Source organism: Procambarus clarkii, chromosome 93, assembly GCF_040958095.1.
Source record: "Procambarus clarkii isolate CNS0578487 chromosome 93, FALCON_Pclarkii_2.0, whole genome shotgun sequence".
Lineage (NCBI taxonomy): Eukaryota > Metazoa > Arthropoda > Malacostraca > Decapoda > Cambaridae > Procambarus > Procambarus clarkii.
The window spans coordinates 793,741-808,171 of NC_091242.1; the positions used below are offsets into that span (position 1 = coordinate 793,741).

General features: G+C 35.6%; 1 protein-coding gene across 2 annotated transcripts; it reads left to right on the forward strand.

Annotated features, from left to right (window-relative positions):
* Positions 1–221: 221 nt before the first annotated feature.
* On the forward strand, positions 222–12,667 carry LOC138359874 (lamina-associated polypeptide 2, isoforms beta/delta/epsilon/gamma-like). Of its 2 annotated transcripts, none has more exons than XM_069319636.1 (7): positions 222–558; positions 3,182–3,293; positions 4,613–4,729; positions 4,943–5,068; positions 6,204–6,336; positions 7,770–7,932; positions 9,980–12,667. In XM_069319636.1, the coding sequence occupies exons 1-7, from the start codon at positions 370–372 to the stop codon at positions 10,142–10,144; spliced, it is 1,005 nt and encodes a 334-aa protein (XP_069175737.1). In that variant the 5' UTR covers positions 222–369; the 3' UTR covers positions 10,145–12,667. The 2 variants fall into 2 exon arrangements, with proteins under 2 accessions (XP_069175737.1, XP_069175738.1); XM_069319637.1 differs by lacking the exon at positions 222–558 and adding an exon at positions 650–792.
* Positions 12,668–14,431: the final 1,764 nt, after the last annotated feature.

Consider the following 14,431-nt stretch of genomic DNA (forward strand, 5'->3'; position numbering starts at 1 on the left):
GAGACCCTTAGAGGGGATAAGGTTCACTCTTGCCTCACAATGTGTCACAGACACATTTACTAGAGCTAGAAGATCTTTCGCGTGGAGATTGAAGATGTAACACGTGCGTGGCAGTGTTAAATGTGGCGGTTGATGGGGGAGAGAGGAGTTGAGGGCGGGGATAAGAGTGTTGAGAGCGAGGTTACTGTTGGTGGGCCAGTAGCTGGCCCGCCTCCACCTTCACTCTACAACCAATCATCTCTACGCTTATTTTGTCCTCCTGGGGGCCACCGTACTAGCGTACTGAAAGTAACTTTGGACAGTGCTGATAGCAAGTGCATGGTGTGGGGGCTTTAGTCCACCGCTCTCTAAACTATTATAACCCAAATCATGTCTGAATTGACCAAGGAACAATTAAAAAGTGAACTAATAACCCACGGAGTCCCCTTGCCGTCACCGAACGCTAAAAAACATGAATACAAACGACTTTATGAAAAATATGTTGCTCCAGTTGAATATTCTAAGGGGGATTTTTCCTCAGATGATGAAGATTTGCCTATTAACGACTTAAAATATGAGGTTAGCCATAATGTAAGAGGAGTGGGTGAGGGTAGTGAGGTGTAAGGAGTAGAGGTGAGAGGTGAAGGTGAAGAGTGTAGTAGAGGAGAGTGAAGGTTTGCGCGGGAAGGTTGCCTGGTGAGGTGGTGGTGGCCGTTGGTGTGAGTCAGCCGCTCCTCAGTCTTGTGGTGGACGCCGTCACTACCTCTCCTCACACCTCACACCTCTCACCTGACCCTCACACCTCACACCATGGTATGTCACTCATCTACCCAGGCGTTGGTGTTGCTGGTGGCGGGGAGGCCCCAGTGAGCCGGGAGGGGGAATAATGGGTGTTAGTGTGAGCATGTGGGATGAGGCAGGACCCGCCCCACCCCACACCTTCCCCCCGCCCCTCACACCTCACAACGGAGGTAATGAGTAATGCTCAGTATATACTTCTCCAGAATAAAAACAAATAGCAGCGAACAAAATATTTCTGCACAATTGACTTACTGCTTCTTTAGTCAGATTTTTAAATATTAAGGTGTAAGTTAACCTGTTGTGTACATCGTGCCCCGGCTGGCGGTCTGGGGTTTGAACATATACTAAATGGAAAAAAATGGAACTAGATCATAAATGAAAGTGATTAGGCTTAAAGATTAATAGGGGCCAGCACCTGAACCCATTATAGTGATAATTCATTGTGTTAGGGGCATAGAGCCAGTATATACATAGTCATTGTTAGGCTGCCCCCCCTTACATTGAGGTTGACCCCAGGGTCAAATTACTAACCCTGCACAGGATGCAACCCCACAAGCTAACTAACACTTGCGTACTTATCAACTGTTAGGTAGACGGAGGCATTAGGTGATAGGAAATGCGCCCAACCATTTGTCTTGCCCAGGAGTCGAACCCGGAATTCTCGATTGTGGGTCAAGAATGAATCCGATTGTATGACCAGGACCCTAAATTATGTGACTAAACTTTCTACCCTTAACTACAAGATACAGTCCTTGGCTCATTAATTACCTTAATGGTGTTTATCAATGGCTAGAGAAGTATTGTAGGGGTTAAATTGGGGAAAGTCAGTACAGTATTTGATTCAGGGGGAACCTTACACCTAATGCCTCTGTTCACCTAGCTGTTAATAGGTACCTAGGAGTTTGGTAACTGTTGTGGCATTATGGGGAAGGTCGGTAGATGGCCTAGGGGGACCTTGATAAGCAAACAATGGGAATTATTCGTCAACCTCGCACCGGAGGTACAGTAGTCCGACATTGTCATAATTCTAAATGCTGTACTGACCATAATTAAAGGGTTTGTTGATCAGTTCTCGTAGCTCCTGTTGTAAGTTCACCAAGGCTAATTTAGTGACTATGGAGCATTGTACTATTTGGATGTTGAATAGTTTCATTATTTATGCTATACCCTACCTGAAGAATGAGTAGGGTTACTCTTAAACCAATTGTCTTACAAGCTATAAAAATGTATTTTTTATATCTGCTCAGTGCAAGATGTGATATACCGTAATTGCATTGCATTCTGGGCTCTTTGATAAAACTGCTGAGAACTCTACTCAATGACTTTGAATTCTATTTTTTGCTACACTGGGATAAGTATCCAGGATGGACTGAAACATCTTCACTTTCCATTCATATGTGTAGGTTGGGTTATCAGTTCTGTTTACTCTGACAAATGCAGGTCACTATATACAGATAGTGTGCATTTGGATATGACACTGGTATCTGAACCATGTTGTGAATGTGTAACATTTATGGTCTTGATGTAAAAATATTATTTTACATTTTGTATGTATTTTCTACAAGAATTTATTCATGAAATAACTGGTGAAAAAAGAATGTCTACACTTCTGCGATACTTTTGAGGTGCCGAGTTATACCCAAGGCATTTTTCCAGTCATGGTAGACTCTTTCTGTGGCACCTGTGCTCGTCTTCCAATCACTTTCTGTATACAGTAGTCTCGTCTTCTTGGTGCCTTGTTTTGATAATTACTTAACTATTTCATACCCCTTCTCCCCATCCCCCCAAAAATTGTTTTGCAAGTACAGTACCTTAGCTTTTTAAACATTAATGTTGTCATAAGCAAATTAGAAAAAATATATTGCAGGACTTTACCGTTGGCTTTGTTCTCTACAAGCAAGGTTTAATTCCCAACCATGACAGAAATGGTTGGCCATGTTTTCTCGCCTAATGTTTCTGTTTACATAGCAGTAAATAGATAGCTATTGTGGGGTTGCATCCTGGGGAGGGTCAGTAGTTAGACCCATGTATCAGTGCATGGGATAAGATGAGGGACCAGGATTGGGTGAGTGATTTATATGGAGTGAATATGTTTGTACATTGTGTACTGTACAGTATTGTATGCAATAATTAATACTGCACAGAACCAGGGTGAAGTATAATAGTGGGTGCTGCTGTATATGACTGCTGGCATATTGAGATTGTTTGTGGTGTGTGATTTTTATTATTTATCTATAAAGTTTTGTTATACACTTATACTGTACCATATTTATCTTTTTTTTCTCTGGGCTGAAACTTCCCTCAACCCATTTAAAATGAGCAACTTGATAATGCATGAACTGAACTGTATGTATGAACAGTAATATAATTTAAATTGGTTTTCTTTTTTTTACTTTTGCAGTCGTCTTTGGAAACAAGTCTGATGATTGATGGCTTTGACATAACAAAGCTTGATGATGATGAACTGTTCTCAAGACTCAAAGATCTTGGAGCTGTTGTTGGACCAATTGTTGGTGAGACTTAGTTTCATATTTTATTGTCAAGTGCTTTATTTTCCCATTAGACACATTTTAAAAGAAAAGAAACGCAAAAACTATTCCTTTATTAACTCGTCTTTGCATTTATTTATTTTGTAAATTAAAATGACGGTTTATTGAGTTTATAATAATGTATGTACATTACAGTACTGTATATACAAAATATAGTCCAGTTTGGGATATCCCTGATGGCAATAGTGAATACAGAATTTTATATATTTGTCACTAACTTTGAAGCTATGACTTGAAACTTATAGATGTGGTTCCAGCCTGTTTAGTAAACACTCCCAAATCAACATAATATAGCACCTTCACTAGACCTAGCAACTCATAAGCCTGCCTTATATAATATATATTTGAGAAAATAACTTTATTGCAGTCTATGATAAATTCATTTGGTTGGTATTTGTGCTATTCCCTCAGGGTGGATGATTGTTTGAATTGTTGCTCTTCTCTGTTTAAAAATTTTTATTAATAAAATGCATAGAATTAATAGAATGGCTAGGGTTTTCTGGTGGTAACTTAATTCATGAAGCTGTTACATCGAGATTGCTTGACCTCAAAGTCCAGTCATTATCGTGTGTTGATTGTCTAATATAATGTGGTTATCTGAATGTGATTTATGTTTTGCGAGTACTGTATTTGAATACTGTTCCAGAAGCCCAGTGGGAGGCCACAAATAATTTGGAATTGATGTCCTTCAATTCCAGGACATCTCTACCTCGTCTCCTGTCATGTGACAGTTGCCGCACTTAACTGGGCCAGTGTCAAATACATTCGCCGATGTGTTTACAGCTATTCTCATACCATGTGTTTTGTGTTGATAGGCAGTTGTATATCACTCATCTTGGCACATGTTCTGTTCTTGATGTTAATGAGTGTAAGACCTCATTCACTCCATTCTCCTAATGTACAGTACTTTATACTGTTTGGTCTGTACTGTACTGGGTATTAGACATTCTGGAAATTACCCAGCCGGCATCTTGCCATCAGAAAATAGTTTCATTTTTTACTGAATATACAGATATTCTGTGATGGGATAGGCTCATGTTCAAGGTACTGTCTTGAAACGGTTAATCGTTAAATTTTGTTTAACGTTGACTCGAGCTTTATGGCAAAGTACAGTACTGTATAAGCAGTGGGATAGTACAGTATACCTTTGGTCTCTATTCACTAAGAAGCTGTATTTAATGTCACTGGCATAAATTTTCTACTGTTCTTTATGCATTTAGATAATTTTTTTGATGGACCATTCCTAGAATTCAGTTACAAATAAAATTTTGGTTATTTTACAGATTCAACTAGAAGTGTGTACCAAAAAAAGTTGTTTGTCATGATGGGGGGTTACGTGCCAGACGCTCCTGCATTCAATGGTGAAGTTGATGAAGACGAATACTCGGGTAGTGAAGAAGGTGAATATTTTTAAATCCAAAAATCAATCTTAATTCTATTAAAGGGTATAATATATTTTTAGTGCACTCAAATAACTGATTCAGCAGTGTGTGTGTGAACAGCATATGGATATGTCCATATCTTCAGACTTACTTGAATTATCAGATGAATGAGTTGGTTGATAACTTGCCAAATGTTGGGTGAAGCACACATGTGAAGTTTTTGTCTTTCAGAGGTGGTAGTAGAAAAACCAGTGGCAAAACGCACCTCTTTTGTTCAGGAGTCAACAAAAATAACTACAACTTCAGCCTCCCCTTCAGACCATACAGATATTCGTAAACGTCTGCTTGTGTCTCCAAGTAAGTAGTATAATATTGGTTAACTTTATTGTGTGCTATTTATTTTCCCATTTTATTTAGTTTTGTTTGACAGGTACTGTACTGTGTAGCATTTGATTAAAGCAGACCAGACCACCAACCAGGAGGCCAGACCACCAACCAGGAGGCCTGGTCTCTGACCAGGCCTCAGAACCATGGCAAGGTAACTTTTGCTCATGGTGCAGATAACTGATAAAAGATAGGAAGATTGAACTCTGGATCTATTACTCCACTAATGGCAAAATGGATTGCCATTCATGCTTTTGTGCCTGCCTAGGTCTCAGGAGGCCTATTCTCTGGCTAGATCTCCTTGTTGGTGGTCTAGTTAACCAGCCAGAATGATGCTTGCAGCCTTACGGATGATATGCCCAGTTATCGGGTAGCCTTTAGAAATGTTTGTCAAGTTCCCGTTTGAACACCAAAAGAGCTTGGTTAGTTATGCCCCTTACATTTAGGTGATAAAATTTTTAGTTAAATACTATAATCACTGTGTGGAGTGATATCTGTAACACACTGACATCCATCCTTACAAGACCCCTATTCAATTAACTGGCATTTGTTTTCTAACCATGTGAAGATACTGTATCAATTGCTAATACTGTACTCTATCAAACAAGTGGTTGGTGGTAAAGCTGTCTAATGCTATTCATATTATATGGGCTCTAAAACATTTTTCTTTCTGTAAATGGTAAATTAATATCAATAAAATAGAATTGACTTAATTATAAATATGAGAGAATAAGTGCCTCCAACCAGTAGTGTTGCTGTACAGTATATGAATCAAGTTTGACTTGAAACATTGATGTTGATTGATTCTCAATTGACTTGAGAATGGTCCAGGACTGACCAAAATGTCGTCGTCCCTTCACTTTCTAGTGTGTGGTCTGGTCAACATTGATGAGGGTAGGTCAGAGGCTTAGTATGCGTGTTACCATGTAATTTATTCCATGGTGCTGAATATCCGCATAGTACCGTCCTGTTAAATATATTTTGCGTAAACTATTTCCAAAGTAAAATTATTACAGTGAATCACTAAAATAACAATAATTTTAAATAGACTATGTTACTTTAATTTGGTTAATTTTATTACTGTTGTCATATAATTCAATTTTTTTAGGTTCTGAAGGCAACCAATCCAGTGTTCTCTATGACCCTGATCGACATACCCCATCACCACGTCGATCAATTCGCACTGTTACTTCTTCTTCAGAGAGTTATTCGGTGCGAAAATTTGTCAATAATGGCAGAAGGTGGGTTTTTACTTTGTATGCACCATTTAAATACAGTAAACCTCGGTAATTGGTATTACATGTTTGTATGTGTGATTATATTTTTGCTTTATCTATATTGTATATACTATATGTTGAGTGTGAACTTTTCTGGATCCTTATTAATGTAGTTTCTCAAAATTACTAGAAAGAATTTATCAGTGTTTCTAGTGTATCTGGATACGCAGGAAATAGTGGTTCCTTGTATGATTGGATGGTGTTAGCGCTATTATGCACTTGTATTAGAAAAGAAAGAATAACAAACTAATCGAAATACAGTACTGTAAACCAGTTCAAACTGTCTTGTGCTATACTAAAATAAATAAAAATGGAGAAAGTACTGCATTAAAATAAAGTGAAAAATCTTTTCATTAAATTTTAAAACCTGTGTATCATGGGCTTCCTCATGCCACTGAAAATGGCTGCCAGCCATGTTATGTTTATATTGGAATCACTATGAATTACACATATCCAAGCTCTCACCCTAAATAAAAGGAAAGAGGAAAATGTGCAGTGTTTAATAATGTAGGAAATCTAAAAATTTACAAATACTTGTCAGTTGGATAAGTGTTAAGTGTTTGAGTGGCACCAGCCTCTTGCCACTACCTGTCCTTCACACCACATTCCTCATTTCCATTACTTTTAATACACATAGTCAGCCAATCCACACAAGTTTATAATTATACAAGAATTAAAAAATATGTATAGTACTGTATGTGGTTTTGCAATGTCGGTAGTAGTAAATAACGTACCGTAAATGTACGTTATATACAATTCGAGTGTTGTCAATCAATTGGCAAATATGCGTCTGGTTTTTCCTTTTGCGGTCATCCTCGTGTTCACATTATTCCACAAGAGTTCACACTACTTTATATCAAGATGAAAAAATATGCAAACAATTTCACAATGTGACTGAAAATTAAACACTCAACTGACAAATCTGGAAATATAGGAATTGATTAGGTCCATCTTAGACTATTATCATTTATGTCAATTATGTTGTGTAATATGCAAAATTTATTAATGGCCTTCTCATTTTGGAGTTATACCACAAAGTTGATTCCCCATGACATAGAACCTCTACCACCAAAATATAAGAAATATTTCCAGAACAAAATTGGATAATTTACAGAGGCTATTTTACTAATGCCTGCAGAAAGTGTGTGACAAATCTGCCCTGAGGCTGGACTTGTGAGTATCAGAACTTTGAAAATAAAATTAGTTAACCTATAGCTACTTACTGCCTTGGCTTGGATGGTTTGCTGGGTAGTTCAGTCCTAATGTGAAGTTGCCTGAAGAAGATAAATTTTGTGTGAATGCCAAGTGGTAATCCTTGAGTTGTCAAGATTTTTGGGGAGGTCTAGATACTTATTCATCTAGAATAGTTTTAAATAAATAAAACATTTATTTTGCAGTGGTTATCTTACTGAAGGCTTTGCAACAAGAACTGCAGGTGACAGTACAAAAAGGAGTACTGGTACCAGTGACAGCTCCAGCAAAAAATCAATGTTGCTACGTTTCCTCCTTAAATTATTCATCGTCATTCTCATCATTGCAGTTGCCCTCTACTTTTATCAGGTACGTAATCTGATCAGTGCATTGTTTAAGAGGTTGAGCCGACATTCTTTTCCGCACAGGGTTAAGAACGACAAGATATTACTTATTTAGGTATCCCAGTAGGTATAGTTTATGGCTGTTGTATTTTTGTTTTTTCTTTTGACAGATTTCTAATCAATTTTTCAAACCCCTTATCCTATTCAATTAAGATTTTAAATACAGTACTTCACTTGTATAAAAAACGGTATGGCTGCTATTGAAATTGAGCAATGCAGCTCCATACAACTATTTTTGTTGGTTATGTGTAGTATCTTGAGATTGCCTCATTATTAGCTATAAACAAATAACACGTGCATGTTCATAAAATGTACTTTGTTAATGGGCATTGTACCCCCAGTATAAGCCATGTTTTCATAGTACTGCAGATTTTTCTGAGCAACATCTTGGTAGCTGCTCCTGTTCCTTAGTACTAGATCCATACTGGGCACTGCTAATTTACCAGGCTCCAAGAGGCTTTTAGCCCCAGTTGAACAAGTCTCCTTGCAAATTGTTCCATTATAACCGAGGACAGGGATCTCTGGCAAGGCTATCTCAATTCAACACTGAGAATAGACACCATTTTCTATGTCACAAACATTTAAAGAACAGAACAGCCTCCAAATAATCCTGGCTGTGAGTAATCTTCAACTTTTGTTTCAAGTGATGGTGCTATGTAGCCTTCTCGGCTTGGTGCCTTATTTTGATAATTACTTCCGTTTCAAGTACTTGGCCATAAGCCTAAATTTCATTCCATTAAATTCTAAAAGATCCATGATAACTCAAACTGCCAAGAAGCAATGTCCTTTTAATAAAATTTAGCTGCTTCTATTTCTTGCCAGATGAAATTTTAAGAAATTCCTGAGTTTAACATAATCTCGAAGTTTTATGTTCTTTAAAGTTTCCTTATTTCTCTTGTAATTTATTTCAAAGCAAGGAGTTACATTTGTTGTTTGTAAGGGCATTTCTTCCAGTGGTATATACATGTGGTGTTAGCTTCCTCCAGCACTTGTCTTTCTTTTTGAGTACACATGGTACTGGTATTATCGAACATACTTTGTTTTATACTAGGGTCTAAAGGAACCTTCAGTCACCAGTTCTCTAAAATATCTTATATTTAACATGAGTACCAATGCTATTTGAATGAATTGCCAAATTGTCTTGTGCCATTCAGTTAATTTCATCTTGAAAGGGTATACAGAACATAATTGTACCAGCCTATTAACACCACAAAAATAAACTTAGAATTTACGTGTACAGTTCATTTGTTGACAGCCTTTTTCTTGCTTTGATTTGATGTCTGCTTTGTGTCTTTCTGTCCTCTGCTGTTGACAGTGTACATATTGACTTCACATGTCTTGCTGGGTACAAGACAATGTTTTCCTCTTCATCTAGCTGTTCATCCATTGGCAGTTTGCCCTTGGTTTCGTTTTTATCTCTGTAAGCAGGCAGACCTTTTTTACTCTTGGTTATTCATGACTTACGTTAACCTACCTTAGCATATCATGTAGGTAAATACTGGAATTATAATGGTTCATTACACAATATGGCCCTTATTTTCGTAATGTTAAACCTTGCTTAGAATTCTCTTAGGATAAAAAGTTATATCAGTAGCTGTACCTTCTTTTCTAGTGTAAACTTTGAACTTGTAAACAAGAAAATATTTGTGATTCACACATGAACTAGGCTTTCCATTTTGTTGAGAGGATTTTGAAGGCTGGTAATGCTCGGTCTATCTTTGATTTTATAACTGTTTTGTCAACAGTAGGTTCCTTATGAACATGACATTTCAGGATAGGGGTACTGTACTTTTATCTAAAATAGGTCTTTTTGTATAGCCTATTGATACCAGTTCTATGGATATATTGCATAAATCCAGAACAGTCCTGGAGTAATTGTTCAGTTATTTGGTGTGACAATCCTAATCATCCTAATGTGATGGAGCAAATATGTAGTTAGTACATTAACTACAGTTAATGTACTAAAATATGTACAGTTAGTACATATTTTATATAGACACTTGTATTTTCAGATTAACGACAGTGAGAGTCCATTCAAAGCTGTGGAACAATTAGCCCGTCAGGCTCTTGAAGCAGCTGTAGGCGAGGAAGCGACTGTTGAAAAGGACGTACCACATACGGAACCAGCAACTGAGCCAAGTGTCCCTCAAAGAGATGCTTCAGCTACATTGGAGTAAATGTCGAGTTATAACTAGACCAACTAATACTCTGTAATCTTTGTCCAAATTAAATCCATTGTCTGCTGTTTGAATTGGAGAAATAACTTTTACAAACCATAATCAATGTAAACCATGTTTACCTGGTGTTTATTACTCCATTTCTTCCATAATGCAATTTCACTTTGGGACCTTCTATCAAAGTCTGCTAACTTAACTTTGTGTAGCGCAAATGTCCTGACCTTTGTCGACAAGTTGCATATAATATTGGCAAAACCGATTATATATCAATCTGTAAATATTTAATCTGATTTTTCACTTGTTTCAATTTACAGTACAGTATTACTTTCTCGCTTCTCTGATAGCAAGAGTTAAAGTGGTCAACATTGATTGAATATTGGAATATAGAGGAGCCTGATTATGTTCTTCATGTCGTTCTCTGTTATCTTGAGCACTGGACATGGATCAGTAACGTTAAAGTACAGTATGTATTTAAATTAAAGTTATGTAATTCATAAACAATATTGTAACTCCTCTTTTTGAGTTAATGACTATTAGTGTACTCAAGGTAAAATGTCTTTCAATATTTAATAACAGTAATTTGCCAATAGTTTTTGTATAAAACCATGGATGCTTTCCCATATTGATATTAATTATATTGGACACTGCATAGTCTAATAGCATAATACACAATTTTCATTAACTATTTGAGTCATAATTTTTATAATTTTTTTTTTAAGTATACAGTATTAGAATTTTTTTGGGAAAGGATTTTTTAATGTCCCCTTGATTGAGGTCACGTGAAATTTGTAGACAACATTTTTATAGAATTTGTGTATTATGCAACACTACCAAAACTCTTTTTGATTGGATTTATCTTCGGTTGTTGATGCACGTATATTGCTGAGCACATTTGTACATGAATATTTGCTCGAATGATCTCAAAATTATGCTATAGAAATTTGTAAATTTTGATATTAAATAATTAAATGGTCAGGTTCATGTTTTTGTAACTTGGACTAAATAGACCTTTTATCTTCACAATGTCCAACCCAGTTGTCTTTCCCTCCTTTCGTCACAGACGACTTACATTGGCGACGCACGTTCGTTGGCCATGCTGTACTGTACAATATTCATCCTTGCCTTTGAGGACTTGCATCCTCACAGCATACAGAATGATAATGGACTTTCTTACTCCTGCCTTTATCATTGTATAGAATATTCAGTGGCAAATGCTATTTTGGATTGTTCAGTTTCACCCCCAATTAATGTATACCACATAAAATGAGTGGAGTGTGTACCACTTGCTGCATACTTGTTTGGTTTTCCTGGATAAATCATTGTACCGATGATTATGCTAAATGCAGAGATATGATAGAGAAAGGCTGATTAGGTAGAAAATAGTATTTCAAATTTATTAGTATTCCTAGTCGTGTTCTAATTTTCTTTTAATGTTTTTTGGAAATGTGTAATTTATGTACAATGGTTTTAGAACATCTTTCAGAGGTGTTGAATGAAATATCCCCAGACAAAATAAATATCTGGATGATTTGGTAAAGAAAAACAATTTTTTATCAGGTAATGGTAGGTATGTAAATAATATAAAGCAAAGTGCTTGCATTAACCCAAAGCTCAATATTTAAGTATTGGTATAATGTTATTGTAAATTAGTATGTTTTTTGAAAATATATAAAATAGACAGACAGGTATATATACCTGTCTGTACATTAATATTTTCTAAAGGAAATGAATTAGTATTAACAGAGTTCTTGAACATCTGTTCATGACATTTTTCCTCATGATGACTGAGTGGGCTTTGGTCAGATATTTAATTTGTTGTGTGAAAGAAAAGTATGAGGGGTCTCTGGAGAACACTGTTAAATATATTAGTGCATATAATACTCCACACTGATCAATAACTGCTCAAATTCTTGCACTTTTTATGCAAATATTGCCCTGTTTTGAGAGTGGCATTTTTAGGTTTGTTTAATATTACTGTTTATGCACATTCTCTATTGTCTGTTATAGTACACAAGTGTTATTTGCCAAATTTATATAGTTCCCACGGATGTGTATTTTTGTTTCATTTGTGAAAATTTAAGCTTTTATTTATTGAAGAAATGTAAAATATAGTTAATTATTTTTTAGATTATTTTTTTTAACTCTGTACTGAAACTAGATTTAAATATCAATATACAGTACAGTACTTGATTATAATAACGGATCATCAGGTGATCATGAACTACATTGAATAGTGTTAAAGTATTTTTTGTATTGATGTTCTAAGAGATCTGTGGTGTCTTTCCGGAGCTTGTCAATGCAGAGGGCTAGATTTTTTGTTTTAATTAGTATTAGCTGGTCACGGAGCCAGCTAATACAAAATGCCCAGTAACATTTCATGTGAACATTTTATTAAAAGCAAGGGTTTTAGTTCTGCATAAAAGGACAAAATTCATCAAATACAAACAACTGTAAAAGGCATGTTAATGGATTTGTGACATGTTATATATTTTGGAATAAACTTTTTGTCTATAGGGCAAGAAATGATATTTTCTTTTCCATTGTATTTTTTACTTTTCCAGGGTAAAAGGCTGAAATTATTCTTTTAAGTTGTACAAAGATAATCAAAATATTGCTCAGTGTGATTGTCATTGATTGGTTACAATGATGGTAAAATGCAGGATACACAAAAGGCAATTACTGTTGAGTGAGGCTGTCATGGAGTATTTAATGCCTACACCATACTGTGACATGTAAGTGAAGTGCTATCTGTTTTCCCATGATAAATATTTAAAGGTTATAATGTGTGTACATGCCACTGATATTGGATGGATTTTATTCTATAAAAAAAAAAACTGATAAAATTTTAAGCCTCAGTGTGTTGAGCTATCACTCGAAAATACAACCATTAATCTTAAATAAAAGGGATTAACTACAGTATAGTATGTAAATAAAATATTAATGTAAAGCTAGTAATCTAGTACAGTAAGACATTTTCAATATAGTGTACTCGTGACAATACTTACGAAAAAATTATGTAAATTCAACATATAGTTGTTTCGTTGTAAAGGCCCTATAATGTTTTATTTAATGTTCTCTGGTGTTTACCAGCATCACTGCTCATGCTGGGGCTTTTAACTAGCACTAACAAAATTTTGGATCGACTTCATTGGTTGGGATACTGCTTCAACACACAGATGTTGCAGATTGAAAATTGATGAGTGAAAGTGTCATTACAAATTCAGTATGCGCAAGTAGGAGGGAAGGGTTGCGGAGGAGGAACTCTCTCTTGTAGGAATAAGGAAGCAACAACTGCAGAAGTTCACTAGCACAGCACCACTGCCTTCCTCAGGTGTGTGCTTGATTATTGATTATTATAGGGTGAGAAAATTTTCATTGCACCTCATATAAAGATTTGCTTAAATGTTTAGTTTGAAGAATTAGAAAGCCTTCCACTGGTGTGCACATATTAATAGAAGAACTGCAGTGCATCTTTAACCATAGTTTATCTGCTTGATGGGGTTCTGAGAGATTGGTCCAACAGGCCAACGTATCCACTAGAGCCTGATTAGTCCGGCACTTCTTGAAGAAAACTATCTAATTTTCTCTTGAAAATGTCTATAGTTGTTCCTGAAATATTTCTTACACTCGCTGGGAGTATGGTGAACAACAGAGAATCTCTGATGTTTATACAGTGTTCTCTGTGCCTATGGCACCCCCTAATAGTAATCATTTACTCGTGTATTTTTAACCATTTTATATATTTTGTTTCTACAGTACAATATATTCTATTTTCCTTGTCAGTTTTTATGTTAAGAAATATGTAGTGCTGATGCTGTTGGTTGTATTTTTAAAGAGCATTTTGTCTTTGGACATTACTTAACCAACCTGGATTATGTATCATAAAGGGGCTAATTTTTTTAGTTCTCATTTAATTTTTGGCTTTGCATATTGTGAATATTTCTCATTGCCAAAAAATATTTACAGTAGTGTATTATGATTTAAATCAAGGAGACTGAATTTTTTTCTACTGTACTAAAAAAAAAATATTTTTACATTTTATATCTGTAGTCTATAATGTTTAGTAAAATATTCATATTAATCTTAATATTGAAATTACAGTACAAGAAATAGATGTCAATTTCATGGAACTGCAAAAGCCATTTAAGTATCAATAAGTATATTTTGTGGCAGAAACAAACAGTATTCAGACACTGGAATAAACAAGGCTTATCATTAAATAGTAATATTTTGTTGCAATGTTGTATGAATGCAATATTGAACTTTCTATACAATACCATGTACAGT